This window comes from Erinaceus europaeus, chromosome 8, assembly GCF_950295315.1.
Source record: "Erinaceus europaeus chromosome 8, mEriEur2.1, whole genome shotgun sequence".
NCBI classification, from domain to species: domain Eukaryota; kingdom Metazoa; phylum Chordata; class Mammalia; order Eulipotyphla; family Erinaceidae; genus Erinaceus; species Erinaceus europaeus.
Window position 1 is genome coordinate 115,503,716 of NC_080169.1, and position 21,929 is coordinate 115,525,644.

Sequence of the window (21,929 nt, forward strand, 5' to 3'; positions counted from 1 at the left end):
TATTTTAAATAATTATCTTAGACTATTTCTTGATGCTCCAACTCTAATCAATACCTAGGCTGTTCTGTCTCTCAAAAATATGAAGATGACAACACAGAGGTGTGTGTATAAGTATGTACGTGCAAATGAATACACATATATATAGCTGTTACCACTGGGGTTATGCACAAGGCACAAAATAGTTAAAATGATAATAACAATGACAGTAATGCTGTAAGATGACAAAATATAGACTCAATCAACTCTTTCCTCTTTCTGGGCCTTGTAGTGAATATTCTTGAATCCACACTGATGTAAATGGTTGAATGAATAAATAAATCAGCCAGTTCTCAATTCAGAAGAATTCCAATTAATAAATGCAGAAGAAACCATTAAGCACACTACATTAACTATTGCTGCAGACAAGCTTCCCTGATGAAGGATAGAACTGGTAGGTGGGGAGTCAGGCGGTAGCACAGCGTGTTAAGCACACATGGCACCAAGCACAAGGACCAGTGTAAAGAAGCTGGTTCGAGCCCCCAGCTCCCCACCTGCAGGGGAGTCTCTTCACAGGCTGGGAAGCAAATCTGCAGGTGTCTTTCTCTCCCCCCCTCTGTCTTCTCCTCCTCTCTCCATTTCTCTCTGTCCTATCTAACAACAACGATATCAATAACAACAACAATAATAACTACAACAACAATAAAACAAGGGCAACAAAAGGGAAAAAAATATATATATATATACTATTTTAAAAATGGTGAGTGACAGTGTAAATAAGGAGAAATAGGACACTGGCCGGGGAATCCTGAGATTCCCAAACAAAGAAGATGGGCCTAACCTCAATTAGATCCCTCTCTCCAGTGTTACTGGTCATCTCCATCAGGAACAGCACAATAGACCCCTTTGTGGGCACCCATAGGACTTTGCCCTCAATGTGGAGCAACAACGGCAGAGAATGTTCCATCCTCCAAAGGGAGGCTGGACAACATACTCTATCTCCCACCTGAGGAAGATGGGTCCAGAAATTGGGGCAGCTTGGAACGTTCCTACTCATGACCACAGAATGTGAGCTCAGATCTACAGAGATGCAGAGGTCACATAGGCTCCTAAACTGAATATCAGTGGGGTTTTCAGCAACAACATTTATAAACCTTTCCCATATTTGGAAGTTGCTTTCTTTGCTGATCTAGCTTCCTAGCCCTTTTTCCAGCCATGACATTATCTCCCCAGACAATAACTTAGGTCGACCTGCATATCAGATGTCAGGCTCAAAAAAAAAAAAAAAAAAACCCACTAGTTTAGCCATAGGCTCCTTGGAATATAGCTTAAATAAGCCTACTAGCTATCTACAAAATAGAGACCCCCAAATCTTCATCTATAATATTCCAACGTTTAGGTTCATGATTAGTCAACAATTTGTTCGGCTTTGTATGTTCCCTCTTTTTCAACCAGACTTCCCTGGGCAGACAACCCAACCAATATGTCCTGGAGCCCCGCTCCCCCAGAGCCCTGCCCCACTAGGGAAAGAGAGAGACAGGTTGGGAGTATGGATCGACCTGTCAATGCCCATGTTCAGCGGGGAAGCAATTACAGAAGCCAGACCTTCCACCTTCTGCATCTCATAATGACCCTGGGTCCATACTCCCAGATGGTTAAAGAATAATAGAAAAGCTATCAGGGGAGGGGATGGGATACACAGTTCTGGTGATAGGAATTGTGTGGAGTTGTACCCCTCTTATCCTATGTTTTTGTTGGTGTTTCCTTTATATAAGTAATTTTTATTTTTATTATTTTTTCCCTCCAGGGTTATTGCTGGGCTCGGTGCCTACACCGTGAATCCACCGCTCCTGGAGGCCATTTTTTCCCCCTTTTTGTTGCCCTTGTTGTTGCAGCCTTGTTGTGGTCATTATTATTGTCATTGTTGATGCTGTTCATTGTTGGATAGGACAGAAAGAAATGGAGAGAGGAGGGGAAGACAGAGAGGGGGAGAGAAAGACAGACACCTGCAGACCTGCTTCACTGCCTGTGAAGCGACTCCCCTGCAGGTGGGGAGCTGGGGACTCAAACAGGGATCCTTACGCTGGTCCCTGCCACATGCACTTAATCCACTGCGCCACCGCCCGACCCCCTATAAATAAATTTTTTAAAAGTAAAAAAAAAAATAACCCTAGTAACAACTGAAAAAAAGAGACATGACAAATAAATGCTACTGAAGATTCTTCATCTTTATAACGACTGTAAATCTCCAATGACTGACAAATATAAGGGGGTTTTGTTGTTGTTTTGTTTTGTTTTGTTTTTTAACTAAGTGATGACTTTCTTTTAACATAAACTCTTATCTCCATTAACAGGGTAGTTACCTGGATCAACATTACCGGAGAATATATAATTCAAGGAGGAAAAGTACAATTTTTCTATTTCTGAAATGATTGTGCAGTTAGTCTGCAGGCAGGCTGAGGATAACCTCATCTCTCATTCTGTCTTACATGCTTCCTTCTATGCCAAGGCTTCTACTGTGCCTCTGTTCTAATAGTTTGGAGTAGTTTTCCTAGTGAGTGTAAATAAAGACTGGAATCTGTTTTTTTTTTAATCATTATTTATTGGATAGAGACAGAAATCAAGAGGGAATGGGGAGATGGAGAGGGAGAGAGACAGAGAGACACCTGCAGCACTGCTTCACCACTCTCAAAGCTTTCTCCCTGCAGGTGGGAACTGGGTGCTCAAACCCGGATTCTTGAACACGGTAACACGTGTGTTCAACCAGGTGCACCACCACTTAGCCCCATGACTGGGGTCTTTATTGTCATGGTTTTCCAATTCATAAAAATAACAATGTAAAGAATAATGGGAATAAAATGGCGTGAGTTTTCTTTTAAATTTTGCTTCTTTTCAGTATCTTCAGTATAAGATAATATGACATCCCCCCTCCTCCAAGTACAAATAAGGTAGACCCCTGGGCCAGGCGATGGACCACTCTGTAAAGCAGACATGTTACAATGTTCAAGAATCCAGGTTCAAGCCCCTGTCCCCCACCTGCAGGGGGAAATCTTCAGGAGTAGTGAAGTGGTGCTGCAAGTGTCTGTCTGTCTGTCTGTCTTTCTTTCCCCATCTCTGTTTCCTCCTTCCCTCTCAATTTCCCTGTCTCTATTCAATCAATCAGTCAATTAATCAAGCAATCAGCAGGGCAGACCATTCCTCACTCTCCCTACCTTTATTATTGCAATGACTGATAAGATAAACATTAGTTGCCAAAAAGAAAAAGGAAGAAAAGAAAAAAAAAAGTCCTAGGCATTGTGCTAAACTCTGAGACAGACAGCATCTATGGAATCTGGGAACTTCTTGTGGAGCTACTCAGTAACCCAGTAAGCAAAGTTTGCCGGGCTTCTTTCCTGCCTCACAAGTCTACATGATGGAGTCAAGTGTCCCCCGCCCTTTTTGTTTGGTTGGTTGGTTTTTGTTTTTACGAGGAACCAAAGGACACAGGGGTGGCTGGGGACAGGGTTCAAAGAGGTCAAGGGACTTGGCAAAAAGTTCACACAGTGAAAGAGACACACCCGGTCCACGGCGGAGCGCCCCAGCAGCCCGGGGCTCTCGGGACGTGGCGCAGAGCCCCGGCAGTGGCCGTGGCCTTGGAGGCCGGAGCTGGACCAAGCTCTGGCGGGTGCTCGGGGGCGGTGCTCGGGGGCTGTGCTCGGGGGCGGTGCTCGGGGGCGGGTGCTCGGGGCGGTGCTCGGGGCGGGTGCTCGGGGGAGGGTGCTCGGGCCCGGTGCTCGGGTTGGATGCTCGGGGCCTGGTGCTCGGGGCGGGTGCTCGGGGGCGGTGCTGGGGGGGGTGGGTGCTCGGGCACGGTGCTAGGGGGGCGGTGCTGGGGGCGGGTGCTCGGGGGACGATGCTCGGGGCGGGTGCTCCGGGCGGTGCTCTGGACCGCACTCCGAGGCAGGCCGGGAATGGGGGCGGTACCACCGCGCCCCTAGAAAAGCAAGTGCTTGGGACGCCTCCCCTCCTCACTGCAGCATGGGGTCCCTGCCGCGCACCTTGGAGCTCTACTACGACGTGCTGTCCCCTTATTCATGGCTGGGCTTTGAGGTGACTCCGGGGGGAACCTCCGCGAGGGCGTGGGGCGAGGCAGGGAGGCAGGGGCGGGGTGCGGAAGGGAGCTGGGCCTTAGGAGCAGGGTGCTGGATGCAGGGCTCCAGGAAGTGGGTGCTGGGTACTGGGCGCCAGGGAGTGGGTGCTAGTCTCGGGGTGCAGGGCGCTGGGGAGTGGGCGATGGGTACAAGGCACTGAGGAGTGGGTACTGAGCACTGGAGAGTGGGCGCTGGGTACTGGGTGACAGGGAGTGAGTGCTAGGCGCTGGAGAGTGGGTGCTAGTCTCAGGGTCCAGGGCGCTGGGAAGTGGGTGCTGCGCGCTGAGTGCAGGGCTCTGGAGAGTTGGGTGCTGGGTTCTGGATGCAGGACGCAGGGTACTAGGCACAAGGCCCTTGGTTTCGTGCGTTTCCTGCTGCTGCCCAACCAACTTGGACACCAGCAAAGAGACCTGGCCGCGGGGCGGGGTGCTCGCCCAGGCTGAAGGTCACTTTGTAGTTCTAAGCCGGATGAGGACAGGCTCTGGATGGAAGCCTGGCATCCCAAAGCAGCGTTTTCTCCGCAGCAAAGAGAATGCCAGGGGACATCCACGCACTGCTGAGCCCCTCCTCCCTGCTAGCTGTGGGATTTTATTCAGCTTGTGGGAAGGAGGGGTGCAGAACAGACTGGAAACTGTTCACAGAGCAATGCTTCTGGGTTCCAGTTCTAAGGATAGAGCATCTTTCTCTACCCCCTTTCTGGAATTTTGCCCTATGTAACCGTCCAGGTGTGTGTGTGTGTGTGTGTGTGTGTGTGTGTGTGTGTGTGCGCGCGCGCGCACTCGTGTCTGTCTCCAGCTCTCCTCAGAGCCCCCTCCTTGCTCTCACTGTCTCCGGTGGTGCTGCCTCTCCCCACCCCCACCCCCACTCTCCAGATCCTGTGCCGGTACAAGAACATCTGGAATGTGGACCTGCAGCTGCGCCCCACGCTCATTGCAGCCATCATGAAAGACAGCGGTAAGAGGAGAAGGGGCCTTCCCGGCAGGGATGGGCCCAGGGGACTGGCCTCAGTTGAGTCACAGAAAGCCATTTGCCACCTACCTAAAATTCAGGTAAACCTACCCCCCCAAAAAAAAAAAAAACAGAGTCCTTTGCACTTGCAGGAAACAAGCCTCCAGCAATGCTTCCCCGAAAAGCCATGTACTTGGCAAAAGACCTGGAGCGCTTGAAACAGCATGTCCAGGTCCCCATCCGTGCCCCCAAGGACTTCATGTCTGTGATGTTCGAAAAAGGTGAAGAGACCCTGGGGTACGGGTGGGTCTGGGAGGCCAGAAAGGAGGGATGGAGATTAGACTGACTATACGAAGCAGAAAGCTCTGGGGAGGGCCAGACAAGGGGGAAACATGAGACAAAAGGGAAGAGATCTGAAAGCTGTGGAGCTTGGGGTGCAGGGGATCCCCAAGTAGGACTGAGCTGGCTCTGTACCACCACCAAGCAAGACAGCTCCTCTGACATCCGGTCCCCACAGGAAGTATGTCGGCCATGTGCTTCCTCACAGCTGTGAACATGGAGTGTCCCGAGAAGTTGGAGAAGGTGTCCAGAGAACTGTGGATGCGAATCTGGTCCCAGGTGAGGGCAAGCCTCCGCCTCCCCCCCACCCCAGCCCCAGTCCTTGCCCATGCCTGTGTGTCTCACTGTGACTTCCCGCCCTCCAAGTGCCTGGGTACCCACATTCTGCTGAGTATGCTCTCCATTCCAGGATGAAGACATCACAGAGCCCCAGAGCATCCTGGCGGTGAGTGTACTGCTCTATCCTGCTCTACACACACACTCACTCACTCTCTCTCACACACACAGAGACACATTCTCTCACACACAAATTCTCTATCTCTCACAAACACATGCTCTCTCATGCACACACTCTCTCTCTACCTCTCTCTCACACACATATTCTCTCTCCCCCTCACACATACACACACACATTTTTTGTCTCTCTGTTTCTCTCTCTCTCTCTCTCTCACACACACACACACACACACACACACACACTGCCTGAGGAAGTCTGGTAATACTTGGCATTTTGGAACCAAGAGAACATTGTTTTCTTGTGGGGGAGGAAGAGGTCATTCCTGTTTTATTTGGGTAGAAAGGAAAACTATATTTGAAAGGACAAATCATGAAATTGTTGCACAGCCAAGGACCCAGGGAAAAATATCTTCAGGCTGAAAGGGAGAGAGCATAATCCCACACGAGGTTATTTGATTAGAGAACTGGGTGTTACCACCTCCAGATTGGATGGGGGTGACTTAAGGTAAAGATAAAACTTAGCCCCAAAAATCTTAATACAGACTTTCAGGACATCCAAATTAGAAGGGGGTGCTATACCTGGTAGTGCGTACACATCACCATGTGTACACAGATGCGAGGTTCAAACCTCAGTGTCCACCTGCTGAGGGAGAAGCCTCATGAGCAGTGAAGCAGTGCTACAGGTGTCTCTCTATCTCTCCCTCTCTATTTCCCCCTTTGTTCTTAATTTTTCTCTATCTATCCAAAAGAGAAGGGGAAAAAAAATGGCCACCAGAAGCAGTGGATTTGCTATGCAGGGACCTAACCCCAGAGATAACATTGACAGCAAAGGAAAGAGAGGAAGGAAGGGAGAGAGGAAAGAAGGGAGAAAGGAAGAGAAAGAAAGAAAGAAAGAAAGAAAGAAAGAAAGAGAGAAAGGAAGAAAGAAAGAAAAAATTAAGAGAATGAGAAGTAACTAACCAAAGCCAGAATCCTGCAGAAGTGTGTGTGAGACAAGTGGAAAGAGCTCAGAACATTGAAATGTGCACAGCCTTAGATGAGGTGTAAAAAGGTAAAAGTGTCTTTTTTTTTTTTTTTTGATACTGAGTCAGAAATTCAAAAGGGCTTCCCTTTCAGCATAAATGTACAGAGAATGGCCGGTAGATGTTTGGAGTCGTAATCTCTGTGTGCTGTGTGCAAATGCCACCCACCCTTTTAGCTGAGTTCTGCACAGCATCCCATTCACTGGCTCTATTTTTGGTTCTGCAACCTTTCCCCCACCTGGGAGCATTTGGCCTGGGGCTGTTCTGTCCTTTAACTAAGTCAAAGACAGGCACCACCTAACTCAGTGTTCCCTTTGGGCTGAGAAGGTCAGAGTCCTTCTGGCTGCATATTAAAATCACCTGGGGGCACCTGGGCATCACCCCTAGAAATTTCAGTGTCAGGGGGCTGGCTGGTAGTGCAGTGGGTTAACCACACATGGTTCGAAGCACAAGGACTGGCGTAAGGATCCCAGTTCGAGCCTCCGGCTCTCCTCCTGCAGGGGGTACTTTTCACAAGCAGTGAAACAGGTCTGCAGGTGTCTCTCTGTCTCTCTCCTTCTCTGTCTCTCTGTCCTCTCCAACAACAAGGGCAACAAAAAGGGGGGGGATGGCCTCCAGGAGCAGCAGATTCATAGTGCAGGCACTGAGCCCCAAGGATAACCCTAGAAACAGAAAGGAAGGAAGGAAGGAGGGAAGGAAAGAAGAAATTTCAGTGTCTTTGTTCTTGAAGAGGTGACCCTAGAACTGGCATGTGTTTAATGTTGCCCTGTGGATTTGAAGGAGCAGCCAGGGTTGAAACCCACTGGTCACAAACTCTTACAGCAGGCCCCAACCTGAAGCCTTTACTGCTCAATCAGGCAGGTGGCTGCAATCTTCGCCCTGCTCCACAGGCCCCAGAACATTCCTTGGGAAGCAGCGCTTAGCCCTCGATTCAGCACAACATGCAATGCAGAGAAATGTTCAGAAATTCTACAAGAAGGAAAGGGAGGAGTCATTTGATTCTAAGCCTCAATTCTAATGTTAGCTCCACTCTATGATGCTGACCAAGTCCTGGGTGTTTGTGGGTGCACCCCCCCCAAACTTCAATCTCCCCACATGCTGCTAATGATCAGATTAGGGAGCTGGTCTCTACCATGTCTTCTGGTATCTACTCTCTACCTATGTCCTTCTGCCCCCTGTTCTTTCTACCTAGCTTAAGATTTTTTTTTTTTTTTTTTTACCAGAGCACTGCTCAGCTCTGGCTTATGGTGGTGCTGGGCGTGTGGGGGGGGGGGGGCTGAATCTGAGACTTTGGAGCTTCCGGCATGAGAGACTGTTTGCATAACTGTTACGCTGTCTACCCTCGCCCTCCATTTAAGATTCTAAAGGAAACAGATAGAAGGTCCTGTTAACAAAGTCAGATCCTCATGGGTGGGTGGGTGATAGCACACCGGTGGGCTGGGGGTGATGGCACACGTGGTTTAGTGCACATAGTATCATGAAAAGAACCTGGTTCAAGGCCCTGCTCCCTATCCACAGTGAGGAGGCTTCACATGTCATGAAGCAGGTCTGCAGGTCTCTTGTCTTTCTCTCTCCTTCGCTCTCCCTCTCCTCTCAATTCCTCTCTGTCCTATCAAATAAACTAGAAAGAAAGGGGAAAAAATAGAAGAAGAAATGTCTTCCAGGAGCAGTGGATTCTTAGTGCCGTGGTAGCAAAAATAAATAAATAAAGCCAGTGTTGGCTCCCAGGATGATGCTACTGTATTGGGAAGTATGGTCCTTAGTTCCCCACATGACCGGTAGGTTCATCACACTTCAGCTCAACAAAGAACTGAGGAGAAAGCATGATTTTCAGGAATGTTTTTTCTTTTTTCTTTTTAATTTATTTTTTATTTAAGAAAGGATAAATTAACAAACCCATAAGGTAGGAGGGGTACAACTCCACACGATTCCCACCACCCAACAGGAATTTTAAGTTTTGTTCAGTGCTGGTCATTACACAGGTCCCCTGCATTGTAGGCTATTTACATTATCATTGTTTTGCCTGAGACCCACCCTGCCTGCAAGGTATTGGTTTAATCCCCACTGGTTAGATGGAAGCTTGCTACCTTTATGCTCTTTTCTTCTCTCTACCCCCTATCCTAGCCATTTCCTTTTCCAACCTGCCACTTTCATTTCAAAAGATATAAATGCGTTTTCTCTGATCAGTAAAGGCATTGCATTGCATTCCCGCTCAGCCACAAGTTCCTGGTTCCTCTCCCGCGTTGCTGAGTAAGCAGCAGCCCAGGTTGGCTCCGGTGGAGTTCTCTCCCCAGCGAAGCAACCTGACAGTTCAGGAAAATTGAGAACACACGCATGTTGGAGTACACGTGGGCAGTGAGAGAGAAGCAGTGTGAGAGCAATTTACTCAAATGTTGATGCTTCCAGCTTGGCAGAGAGAGAAAGAGAGCCAAAGCTTTTATAAACTTCCAAGCCCTACTTTCACTTTTTTTCTAAGCTACATCCACACCTGTTACCACTCCCATTTTCCCGTGCAACATTTACTTTCTTCCCCCTGGCATGGGAAACGTGTGCCTGAGGAACATGTGTTCTGGTTTGGTGCAGCAGTGTCTTTGTTCCCCGTGTTCTGCTATGCATTCCCTGACCTCACTATTCCCACTAATGGAATTACAGTTGTGCTCTCTACCCCACCCACTCAGGCTGCAGAGAAGGCTGGCTTGTCAGCTGAGCAAGCCCGAGGACTCCTGGAAGCAATGTCCACCCCGAAGGTGGCGAACCAGCTCAAGAAGACCACTGAGAAGGTCTGCAAATATGGAGTGAGTATGGAGTGAGTCATTTGAGTCATTCTGGAGGTGTGTCCTCCTCACTACACACCACCCCCAAAGTCAAGGTCTCAGGCTCTTCTGGAGCCCCACACTTCAGCCTTTCCTTGAGCCCAAGGGAAGGAAGAAAGAGAGGAGAAAGAAAAAAAGGAGAGAGAGAGCTTCTCAGAACATTTAAAAAAATAAAGAAAAAAAAAACCTAATGAGAACCCAGGGCCTTCATATAAAGCAGTTCTGGACCCTTTAGCTCTTCCTCTTCTGTGACCTCATATAATTTTCTTTTTTATGCAGAAAATTAGTTGAGGGCCTTGTACATACACTGCACCACAAAGTGGCTTCCCTGGCCCAATGTTCTACTCTTTAAATTTTGTTTTGTTATCGCCAAGGTTATCACTGGAGCTTGGTGTCCATGCTGAATCCACTGCTCCCAGAAACTACTTCTCTTCCTTCCTTCCTTCCTTCCTTCCTTCCTTTCTTTCTTCCTTTCTTTTTTTCTTTCTTTTTCCTATTTTATTTCCTAGGACACAGAAATTGAGAGGGGAGGAGAGAGAGAGAGAGAAATAGTCACTCGCAGGCCCTTTCACTCATGAATCACCTCATCCCCACCTCCCAGGTGGGGAGTGGGGGCTTGAACCTGGGTCCTTGTGCATTTGTTTTGAATAGAGACAGAAATTGAGAGGGAAGAGGGGAAATAGAGAGGGAGAGAGAGACAGAAAGAGACCTGCAGCCCTGCTTCACCACTCTTGAAAATTCCCCTTTGCCGATGGGGACCAGGGGATTGAACCAGGGTCCTGGAGCCTTGTAACATATTTGCTCAGCCAGATGTGCCATCTCTTTAAAGCCTATCTCTCCTTTATAAAAATGGTTTTTTGTGAGGGAGAGAGGGAGAAGAGCCTGTGAGTCATGGGGGGGGGGTGAGGGAGGAAGCAGACAGAGAAAGAATAGACCCTCACACTACCACCCCTCCCCAGCTGCCTGTGGTGCTCCTATTCCATGCTCAAGTGCAAACACAGGGCTTCGTGTGGTAGAGCATGCACTCTACTGGATGAGCTATCTCCCTTTTCCTCAGAACATGATTGGCTCACAGCCTTCACCTTCAAGCTAATATACACCTGCTTTATCTTCTTCTTCCCCACACCGAAACCCCCTGCTGCAGGCCTTTGGGCTGCCTGTCACTGTGGCCCACGTGGATAACCAAACCCACATGCTGTTTGGCTCTGACCGGATGGAGCTACTGGCACACCTGCTGGGTAAGTCCCAGGTGTACCCTGACCTGCCCTGGACCCCAGTCCCCGCCCTGTGTTTTCAGCTGACCAGAAGGGCAGGTTCGGGTACCAAAATGCCCTGGGCCACTCCCAGCAGGGAAGCTTTCTGACCTTGTACCCAAGCTGAGCTCTTCCTAGAAAATTCAAGGGGCTTGGCTAAGGTAGCGTGTGACCTGTGGGTGATTTCCCCCATCCAGGAGAGAAGTGGATGGGCCCCGTGCCACCAGCCGCAAACTCCAGGCTTTAAAAGGACGCCCAGAGGAAAGAGTTGGTACTGAAAGACCGGCCATCTGCTCTGTTCCCCACTACTGTAATGCCCTGGGGGTCTCTGGATTTCCTCTCTGGCTGGGGTTCCTTTGTATTCCCAGGGGTGCGTGTTGAGGAGGGGGGGCTGCATGGTCCTCTCAGGCTTGCTGTCACTTCTCTGCCTCTCACTCTGTAGTGCCTTCTCAAGCCTCCAGCTCCACAGGCTCACAGAATAAACCTCACATTCTCAGTCAAGTCACAATGGGTGTGGGTCTGTGTCCTCCCTGATACCTCTTATGTTCTTACTCTTGCATCCCGCCCCACCTCCTGGAGGTGCTAGGAAACAGCTCTTCCTGTGGTCCTCACCGGAGTCCCCATCTGGAGCCGCTTGGTTAGAAGGACCAGCCTGCTTCTTGCTTTTCGACAGAAATGCCCTAGCTCCTCCCTGTCAGGGACAGAAAACAAAGCCAGAGGGATTTTTTCCAGCTGACTTTTGGCACTTAATGTCATCTGACGAGCTTCATGCCCATGACAGAGCTCCGTCTGGTCCTTACAGAAAACCATATCTGCTTTTCGTCACACAAGAAACCGAAAGTGACAGCAAGGGAGCTCCTCACAGAAGTTGTAGAATCCCAGAGGGCTCCTCCTCCAGAGAACGGCCTGTTGGCAACTTTGAAATGACCATCTCAGCCTCTGGAAGGCAGGCAGGAAGGGGCTTTTGATTTAGTTAATGAATTTTTTTTTTTAAGGTCATAGCTTCTTTTTTTATACTTATTTTTTTTTATAATTTCTTTATTGGATAAAGACAGAAATGGAGATGGAAAGGGGAGATAGAGAGGGAGAGAAAAAGAGAGGTGACTGCAGCCCTGCTTCACTACTTGCTAAGCTTTCCCCCTGCAAGTGGAGACTGGGAGTTTGAACCTATGTCCTGGTACATTGAAACATGTGCTCTCAACCAGGTGTACCACCATCCAGCCCTCCTTTTAAAATCTAGTTTAAAGAGGGGCTGGGGGTGAGGGGGCGGCACACCGGGTTGGCGCACCTGCTTGAGTGCACGTTACAGCACACAAGGACCCGGGCTTCAGCCCCCGGTCCCCACCTGCAGGGGGAAAGCTTTACAAGTGGTGAAGCAGTACTAAAGGTCTCTCTCTGTCTCTCCCTCTTTATCACCCCCTTCCCTCTAGATTTCTGGCTGTCTCTATTACATAAGATAAAGAAAATAAAAATTTTGTTTAAAAAGAATTATAAAGAGAGAAAGAGAAACAGACAGAAAGCAGACCATTGCTCAGCTCTGGTTTGTGGTGGTGCTGGGGATTAACCCTGGGTCTCAGGCATGAACCATTATGCTGTCTTCCTAGCCCAGGGAGGGTATTTTTGTTGTTGTTGTTCGTGTTTTTAATTTCTTTGTTTTCAAAGATTAATTTATTCTAATGAGAGGTACAGAGAGAGAGAGAGAGAAAGAAGAGAGAGATATCAGTGTGCAACATGTTCAGCTCTAGTTTATGGTAGTACCAGGGATTGAACCTGGGACCTCTGAGCCTCAGGCATAACACTGTGCTCTAACACATTAAGCTATTTCCCCCTGGCTGCAGGCTGGGGGGGGGGGGGTGGCCGTTAAAGGAAAAGGGCAAATGGGTGTATGTGTGACTAGGGGTCCAGGGACAAATTGGTGGTCACTTGCTGACAGAAACCATCCGGTAGAAACCAGTCCCAGATGACAGTCTGGTAAAGCTCTGTGTGCCTGGATTTCATGGCGTTCCCTTAAATCATGTCCTGTTGGAAGAACTCAGAGGAAGCATCTGGTGTTGGGGTGCTGAGAGGAAACCCCCCATCCCTCTGGGCCTTCAGAGTAGCAGTCTATAGGGACTGGAAACCACTTGCTGTCAAATAAGCAGGAGCGGTGTGTTTTTGAGGAGTGGGGGTAGGAATGGTGTCTTTCTAGATGCGCCCCTCCCCCATGCTCTAGGTTCAAATGACCAGCCGGGAGATAGCAGGATGGTTACGCCAGACTCTTCATGCCTGAGACATGAAGAGTAACACTGCTTTCATTAAGCACAGCGACATAGAAAGGTGTAAACCAAGAAGTGAAGCAGATACCACGCTGGATCTCCACGGCCTCCCTAGATACCCCTTGACCTCCTCTACCACACACCCAAGGGTCTGAACTTTGCAGGCTCCATTAAGGGCTGCCTGTACCATAATTTCTTGGGACTCACATCACAGGAGATCCGAAGGTAGGAGGAAAAGTGAATCAGAGAGGTCGGGGTGGTGGTCAAGCGCACATGTCACAATGTGCAAGGACCCAGGTTTGAGCCCCAGGCCCCCACCTGCTGGGGGAAAGCTCTGCGAGTGGTAAACTAGGACTGCAAGTGTCTCTGTCTCTCCCTCTCTGTCAACCCCTCCCCTCAGCATTTCTGGCTGGCTCTATCCAATCAATAAATAAAGATAATTCAGGGGAGTTGGGCAGTAACTCAGCGGGTTAATCGCAGGTGGCGCAAAGCGCAAGGACCGGCATAAGGATCCGGGTTCAAGCCCCCGGCTCCCCACCTGCAGGGGAGTCGCTTCACAAGCGGTGAAGCAGGTCTGCAGGTGTCTATCTTTCTCTCTTCCTCTCTGTCTTCCCCTCCTATTTTCATTTCTCTCTGTCCTATCCAACAACGGCATCAACTACAACAATAAAATTATCTTTTAAGAAAAGATAATTCAAAAAGTTTTAAAGAGAAAAGAGAGTCAAGAGTACTTAGCTCTTTCTGTGCAATACTGCAGGTAGACAGTGGTCAAGTTCCTCTACCCAAGGCCCAGCTCCTTACAGACTGCTGCCTCCTGTGGCTGAGTGGTGGCTCAGCCGGGTAAGTGCACAGATTACCAGAAAGTCAGAGATAACAAGAGTGAAAGAGAACACAGCACCAAAGTTTCCTTCAATGCAGTGGAGGACGGATTCGAACCTGGGCCCAAGGATCTGGCAAGGCACACAGCCTGCTCCAGAGTGACCTCTCAGGGGCCTGCAGATGCTGCTTAATGGCTTCCAAGGGAAGGCAGAGTTTTTCTGCCTGACTAAATTCTCCCTCACCAGGGGGAAGGCTGGAGGGAAGCCATGTAAGGCTGAGCTTGCACCCCAGTGGTTGAATAAGACTCAGCTGTATTGACCAGGGCAGGGCAGTGTGGGAGACCCCCAGCTGGAGGTGCTGTGGCTGGGTGGTGGGCAGCAGTTTTGCCCATTCCTTTCTAGTTGCTTCTTTGCTGTGCACATCCTGAGGAAGACCCGAGGCCTCCCAGGGTGAGTGAGACCTAGCTCACAGACCCCTCAATGTGTTTCCATGACAAGACCAAGCCCCAACCCTCTCGCCCTGGCCCAACCCAGCTCCACCCTCTCATACACAGCCTGTACTTTCCCCCTTTCCCTGATTATTTATCCAAAGTCCCTGTTCTATGAGCGCCTGAGATGGAGGGATTAGAATGAACTCCCAAGTTGAAAGAGGTTCCTGGACCCAGATATGATATGAGAGAGAGAGAGAGTGTGTGTGTGTGTGTGTGTGTGTGTAGGTTTTCCCACAGCCACAAGCAATTCTCACATGCCAGCAATGTGTGCGAAGGTTCAAAGAGGTCTGGTGAAATAACTCGCCTAGATAGTGTGCTGCTTTGCTCTGCATGATCCAGATTCGAGCCTAGCTCCCACCACATTGAAGGAGACATTGGTGCTGTGGTCTCTTCCACTCTCACTCTCTCAGCTGTTCTACCTTCTCTTTCTCTATTTAAAAAAAAAAAAAAAAAAATCTATCAGCTCAATTTGGACACTGTCAACCCAAAGACAGTATCAGACATCATGGATAAGGGACTCAACCTTTCCAAGACTGCCCTAACCTGTGCTTGGGATCAGCTAGCTGCAAACTAGAGGACCCCACACCCACCTCTAGATTTCAGGTGCCTGAAGCAAATCCAGGTAAACATCTGTATTTCTGACTGGCTAAAGAGAGAGAGGGAGAGAGAGAGAGAGGTTCCCCTAAACCCTCAGCTCACAGAACTCAACCCATTTACTGGTAGTAGGGCAGTAGCGCAGCGGGTTAAGAACAGGTGGCACAAAGCGCAAGGACCAGCTTAAGGATCCCGGTTCGAACCCCCCAGTTCCCCACCTGCAGTGGCGTCGCTTCACAAGCAGTGAAGCAGGTCTGCAAGTGTCTTTCTCTTCCCCTCTGTCTCCCCTCGCCTCTGCATTTCTCTCTGTCCTATCCAACAATGACAACAACAATAATAACTACAACAATAAAACAACAAGGGCAACAAAAGGAAATAAGTAAATATTTAAAAAAAAACAAAAACATTTACTAACTAGAACACTGTTTGATTACAAAACCATGTGACTTGGGAGCAGCCAGATGGGCGAGGGGCATGAGGCAAGGCATGAAGGAGGGACCTGGGAGCAGCCAGATGGGAGAGGGGCATGAAGCAAGGCATGAAGGAGGCACCTGGAGCTTCCATGTCATCTTGGCCTCTTGGATAATCATGGAGGGCTCATGCTATAGACGTGCTTGGCTAAAACACTCACTGATAGCAACTGAACTCATTCTCCAGCCCTTTTTCCCTCCCCAGAGGTTATGGAACTAGAAATCCTAGTCTTCTAATCACCTGGTTAATTTATTATTTTATCTTAATGAGAGAAAGAGAAATAAAGACTAGGGCACTATTCAACTCTGGTTTTATGGTGGTGCAGAGGATTGAACCTGGTACTTTGGAGCTTCAGGCATAAAAGTCTTTTAGCATAACCATTATGCTATTTTGCCCCACCTAGTTGGTTATTGTAGCATCGACTCACATCCTTATTTACTCACATATTTCTAGAAGTCACCTGGTCCACATAGCAGAAGACAGCTTTATCACTCTACACAAGAATTTTCCTTCCTTCCTCCCTTCTTTCCTTCCCTTATATCTTCCGTTATTTTTTAATTGCCACAAGGGTGATTGCTGGGGCTGGCACTATAAATAAACCACTCCTGAGCCAATTTTTTTTCTTTTTTTGTTTGATAGAACACAGAAGGGAAAAGGAGAAAGTGCCGGTCTAGCTTCACGGGCGGGAGACAACCAAGGACTCATGGCTGAGCTGGACGCAGTTCAATCTTTATTGAAGAGTGGGGATGCGTTTCGATCTAGCTATCTCTAATCACAATCCTGTCCTATATATATCTCCTGAGGCAGAAGTGTCAGGTCAGAAGAGGATGTATGTAGGATAGGGTGTGGGGAGAAGGAAAAAGCTTGAGAACCAGTGGGGATTAAACCAGTGTAGGCAAAACAATGATTATGTAAATAGGCCACAAACAATGTAACAGAAGGAGTCTTAGAAGCAGGCCAACAAGAAAGAAAGACAGACACCTATATACCTACCTGCTTTATCTTTTGTGAAACCCCCACACACACACCTTCCGTGCAGGTGGGAAGCAGGGCCTCTAACCCAGACCCTTGTCCTGGTAACCTGTGCACTCAAGCAAGTCCACCACTGCCTGGCCTTGCTACACAGAAATTTCTAAGGCTTTGGGAAACCATTAACCAGGAACCATGGTCTAAGACCAAATATATTTGAGAACTATTTCTTGGTCATCTGAATAACCAAATATATCTGTTTCTTATAAATCACAGTAGTACACTGATACTTCAGTAACAGTTTGGCATCTTTGAGAATATGCTATTAGAAGAAGCCTGACTTAGACACTTGCTGGGAATGATGGAGTTTCATGATTAGTGACTGTAGGATCAAATGGCATCTTTTTGACCCTTCCTCAGGCCCACTTCACCCTTCTATCCCCCATCACTTCTGTTTTCAGTATCATGTATGTGAGGATGAGGGTTAGTCTAGAAAGTGTGGCTTATTCTTTCAGAAATTAAATCCTGGGAGTTGGGTGGTAGTGCAGCGGGTTAAGGTGGCGTGATACTGACTATAATTTCTATGTCCTTCTCCCAAACAGGATCCAAAACAAGTGTGTTAATCTAAAGAATAAGAATCTCGGTAGTGGGGCACCTGGTTGCAAGCACATGTTACAATGAACAAGAACCTGGGTTTGAGCCCTGGCCCCCACCTGCAGGGGGAAAGTTTTGCAAGTGGCAATGCAGTGCTGCAGGCCTCTTATATTATTTTATTTTATTTATTTTTGTCTCCAGGTTTATCACCAAGGCTTGATGCCTGCACTAGGAATCCACTGCTCCTGGAGGCCTTTTCCCCCCATTTTTATTATTTATTTATATAGAACAGAGAGAAATTGACAGAAGAGGAGAAGACAGAGAGGAGGAGAGAAAGACACCTGCAGACTTGCTTCACTGCTTGTGAAATGAACCCCCCCCCTGCAGGGGGGAGCCAGAGACTTGAACTGGGAACCTTGAGTGGGTCCTTGGCATTTCATACTATGTGTGCTTAACCTGGCGAGCTATCACCCGGCCTCTGCAGGTGTCTCTCTTTCTCCCTCTCTATCTTCCCCTACTCTCTCGACTTCTGGCAGTCTCTATCCTATAAATAAAAATAATTTTTATAAATTGAGAACCAACAAACTATCAGTATATGGAATGAAACTGGTTGTAAGGGATTGTCTCACATGGTTATAGAGAATAAGAAGTCTTACACTCATGGGCCAGGAGGTGGCACAACAGCTAGAACTATGGACTTAAAAGAGTTTCGTCTTCAACATCGCATGTGCCAGAGTTAGGCTTACGCACGCGCTCCTTTCTCTCTCTGTCTCTCTCTCCCTCCCCCCCCCACTCCCTCTCTCATACTAATAAATATATATTTAAAGGAAAAGGTCCACAATCTTCTGTCAGCAACAAGTCTCAAGAAAGTCAGTGGTATGTATGAATGCAATCCATGTCCTTGTGCACTGTAACATGTGCGCTCAACCAGGTGCACCACCACCCTGTCCCAGACATCACTGATTTTTACATACATTCATTTGTATGTTCCCATGTTATTTTTTTTATTGCTATCAGGGTTATTATTGAAGCCTGGTGCCTGCACTACAAGTCCACTGCTCCTGGTGGCCATTTTTTCTTTATTTCATTTTTTTACTGGTAAAGATGAAGGGGCATGACAGAGAGGAAGAGAGTGAGAGAGACAACTACAGACCTGCTTCACCACCCATGAAGTTTCCTCCATGCAGCCGAAGCCCTGTGACTTGAACCTAGGTCCCTGTGGATAGAAACGTGTGCTCAGCTGAGTGTGTCACTTCCCAGCCCCATTCCACGTAATTCTGTCACACATAGACTCATGTAAACACCACCTCAGTTAGGACTCAGCATTTCTAGCATGGCAGTTCCCCATGCTACCCTTCAGTAGCTTCAGCGTCCATCCTTCTCACCCCCTCTTCCTTAAGCATCTCAAGAGTGCTGTACAAATGGAATGAGATGTGCCATGTTCACTCAGTACAGGTCTCTTGAGACCCATCCACAGTGATGCATCTCTGATGGTTTGCTCATTTTCCTGATGAGTAGTGTTCCAGGACCAGGAAGTGCTACCAGGTTGTTTAACCTGCTAGAGAGCATTTAGGCTGTTTCTAATTTTATATATTAGAGAAAGGCTGTGAATGCAGGTGTGTGTGTGTGTGTGTGTGTGTGTGTGTGTGTGTGTGTGTATTCAGAAGAGGCCAATACTTTTCTTGTCTATCATCTTTAACTAAAAGCTGCGACCTTCACTTAGCAACAAAGGCTTTTTCATGATGATTTGAATGAATGTTAATGTCATTAAATGTGATAATGGCTTGTGTCTGGGCACAAGAAAGTTTTAAGGAAGGTGGGAGTAGATAGCATATTGGTTATTCAAAGAGATTCTCAAGCCTAGGCTCCAAAGTCCCAGGTTCAGTCCCCCACACCACCATAAACCAGAGCTAATCAGTGCTCTGGTAAGAAAGAAAGAAAAGGAAAGAGAGAGGGGTGGGGGTGGGGATCGGAAGGGAGGGAGAGAGGGGAAAGTTCTAATGTCGAATTGCATACTGAAACACTTAGGGTAGACTTGGTATGAAGTCTTTCAGCCAAGATCAGGCATGTTCAGTGTGGTATGTCCATAGACAGCATGAACACTTTCAAAAGGAAGAAGTGCTGAGAAGCTAGTACAGTGGTTATACAAAAAAGGTTTGTATGGCTGAGGTACCAAAGGCCCCAGGTTCAGTACCTCATACCACCATAAGCCAGAACTTAATGGTGCTCTGGTCTGTCTCTGTATCTTTCTGTCTACATCTTTCTCATGTAAATAAAAATATTTTTTCTTTTTAAGATTTTATTTATGAGAAAGATAGGAGAGAGAGAGAAAGAACCAGACATTTCTCTGGCAAATGTGCTGCTGTGGATGGAACTCAGGACATCATGCTTGAGAGTCCAATGCTTTATCCACTGCACCACCTCGTGGGCTACAGAATAAATTTTAAAAAATTTTTAGAAAAAGATAGAAGGAAACAATAAACAAGAATGGCAAAAGACTGATAAACATTGAAGTTGAGTGATGAGTATGAGGTTCATTGTACTCCCTTTTCTCTCTGAGATGTGTTAAAGCCTTTACATAATAAAGAAATGCTTCTGAGAGAAAAGTGTGATGATTCCGTAGTTCTGTGAAAGCAAGCAGTTTTGCCAAATGCCCACAGTGCTGTGCCCATAAACCCAGAGGGCTGGCTGCATACATTCGCAACACCTGCGCTCCCGTTGGGTCTCACAGCCAGCTTCACCTGTCATTCTCTACAAAAGTTTAATACTATTGAGCGAGCATCCCCTGCATTTTCATTCTGTGCCTGGATCCCCCAAGTCACACCGCTCTGGGTGATCTTTGTAAGTACGTGACAAGTGCTGAGTAAAGGCTCATCAAATAGCTGAAGCAAAGACAAAGTGAGTGGAGGAGTGGGGGCGAGGGAGGGATAGAAGGACACAGACAGACACAGCACGTAGGAGGAGCAGATAACAGGGTCAAAGGAGAGAGGGATCAAGTCACAGAGCAGAAAATGTAACAGGCATCCAGGAAATGGCACTCTTGCAGGGTCAAGAAGGGTCAGAGAGCATCTAGGAGTCCAGGTGGAAGATGTTACTTCTCATTCTCCTATTCAAAGAATCACAGCCCTTCAGTAAACTACAGGCCCCAGGTGTAAGCAAAACAGGAAGTAGTTGCCATCTGGTCCCCAAGGTATGACAAGTGGTTCTCTAGATCACAGCTCCTTGCTTGTCCTGTGCCCTTAATCCCAGCCTGGAAAACCCATGGTTTCTGTTTGTTTAGAGAGAGCTGGGGAAAAACCAATATCCTGGGCTGGGTTCGGACCACCTCTCACTTCCGCCAAGCCCATGATCAATACAATGGCGTCTCTAGCTGATGCCAGACTGCCAAAGACTGGAATCATCTGTGCAGAGGTGAAGGGAGGTAACTGCAGAAGGATCAAAGGCTGGAAAGATAATGAATCGCTCCATCAGTGCGTACTCACTAATTACCAACAGACGATGAAATAATTACTTGCCATCTAGTCTATACCTAATAACTTGACGATTGGGAAAGGAATGCAAACCCCATGCTGCTTTGTGAAGCGCCCCCTCATTTTCATTCTTCTGGGCACCTGGACTCTCTCCTCAGAACCACAGCTGCACTTTGCACCCTGCTCACCTCACCACCTTTGTCACTTTGTACATTGAGCAACTAGTTTTGGGTATGTCTTTGCTCTGGCAAGTGCCTAGAGAGAGACGAATCCTAGTATAGAGACCTTAGAAAGACCCCCCCACCCTGGTATGTGAATAATGGACATGTATTAGACACAACTGGAATAATAAAACTGTAGGGACTAGGTGGTGACTCACCTGGTAGAGCACAAACATTACCATACTCAGTGATCCAGGTTCAAGTCCCCAGCCCCCACTCGCAGACGTGAATTGATGTGAGCAGTGGAGCAGTACTCCAAGTGTCTTCTGCAAGTATCTTTCCCTTTCTCTCCTAAGAAAGAAGGGGTCAAAATTCCAAGGGAGTAGTGGAATTGTGCAGACACTGAACCACAACAAAAAGCCTAGGAGGGGGAAATAAATAATAATGAAACTGTAACTCTGAGAAGAACAGGGAAGTCTGACACGGCCTTTACAGGGAGGGAGAGACCTCAGATTGATTAACTGAGTTGAGCAAAAAATGATAACTTTCCGTGCTGTCAGGAGTTAATATGCGGATGGGGGTAGATAGCGTGATGGTTATGCAATCAGACTCTCATGTCTGAGGCTCCAATGTCCCAGGTTCAATCCCTTGCACCACCATAAGCTATGGCTGAGCAGCACTCTGGTTAAACACAAAGAGTTAATATGCTAGAACTGAGGTTGGGAAATCAAAGGACAATAACAGGTTTCCAGCCCCCACTCCCCACTCCCGTTCTAGTTCCACTGCACCTTTACAATAATCAAGAGAAGTTAAGACCTGCTCTAGGCTTTGTTCTCATAGGAAGTTCATGGAACAGTCAGGCAAGAGGTCTTGACTCAAGAAGACGGGGGGGGGGGGGTGTCAGTGTCCTACCTTTACCTGTGTGAATGCTGTCTCAGGTCAAAGTAGGGAGGTTCATCTGAGCATCATTGTGACCTCTATTTTGGGCTCAAATGGCTGATCAGCAAGCATTTTTTTTTCTCTTTTTGCACAAGTCAGTGTGACAGTGCTTGTGGGGCTACGTGTAAGCTTGATAGAGCTTAGGGAGAACTCCCCATCTTTGGATGGAGGTCTGAGAAGGTACCCTCTTGTGAGTCTCTCAACCGAGGTGAGCAAAGGGGAGAAACTCA

The 21,929-nt window shown here is 47.8% G+C and overlaps 1 protein-coding gene and 1 long non-coding RNA gene across 3 annotated transcripts; one reads left to right on the forward strand and one right to left on the reverse strand.

Annotated features, from left to right (window-relative positions):
- The first annotated feature begins 3,905 nt into the window (after positions 1-3,905).
- Positions 3,906-11,445, forward strand: GSTK1 (glutathione S-transferase kappa 1). Of its 2 annotated transcripts, none has more exons than XM_007522309.3 (8): positions 3,906-4,065; positions 4,979-5,060; positions 5,207-5,335; positions 5,572-5,672; positions 5,803-5,838; positions 9,550-9,666; positions 10,829-10,922; positions 11,135-11,445. In XM_007522309.3, exons 1-8 carry the CDS (start codon positions 3,994-3,996, stop codon positions 11,182-11,184), a joined length of 681 nt encoding a protein of 226 aa, XP_007522371.1. In that variant the 5' UTR covers positions 3,906-3,993; the 3' UTR covers positions 11,185-11,445. The 2 variants fall into 2 exon arrangements, with proteins under 2 accessions (XP_007522371.1, XP_060052727.1); XM_060196744.1 differs by having other exon boundaries at positions 3,907-4,065; positions 5,602-5,672.
- Positions 11,446-15,496: 4,051 nt separating this feature from the next.
- Positions 15,497-15,730, reverse strand: LOC132539950 (uncharacterized). The gene is made up of 2 exons (XR_009551249.1): positions 15,647-15,730; positions 15,497-15,594 (listed from the first exon to the last, which is right to left on the reverse strand). It is a non-coding gene; the product is annotated as an uncharacterized LOC132539950 (long non-coding RNA).
- Positions 15,731-21,929: the final 6,199 nt, after the last annotated feature.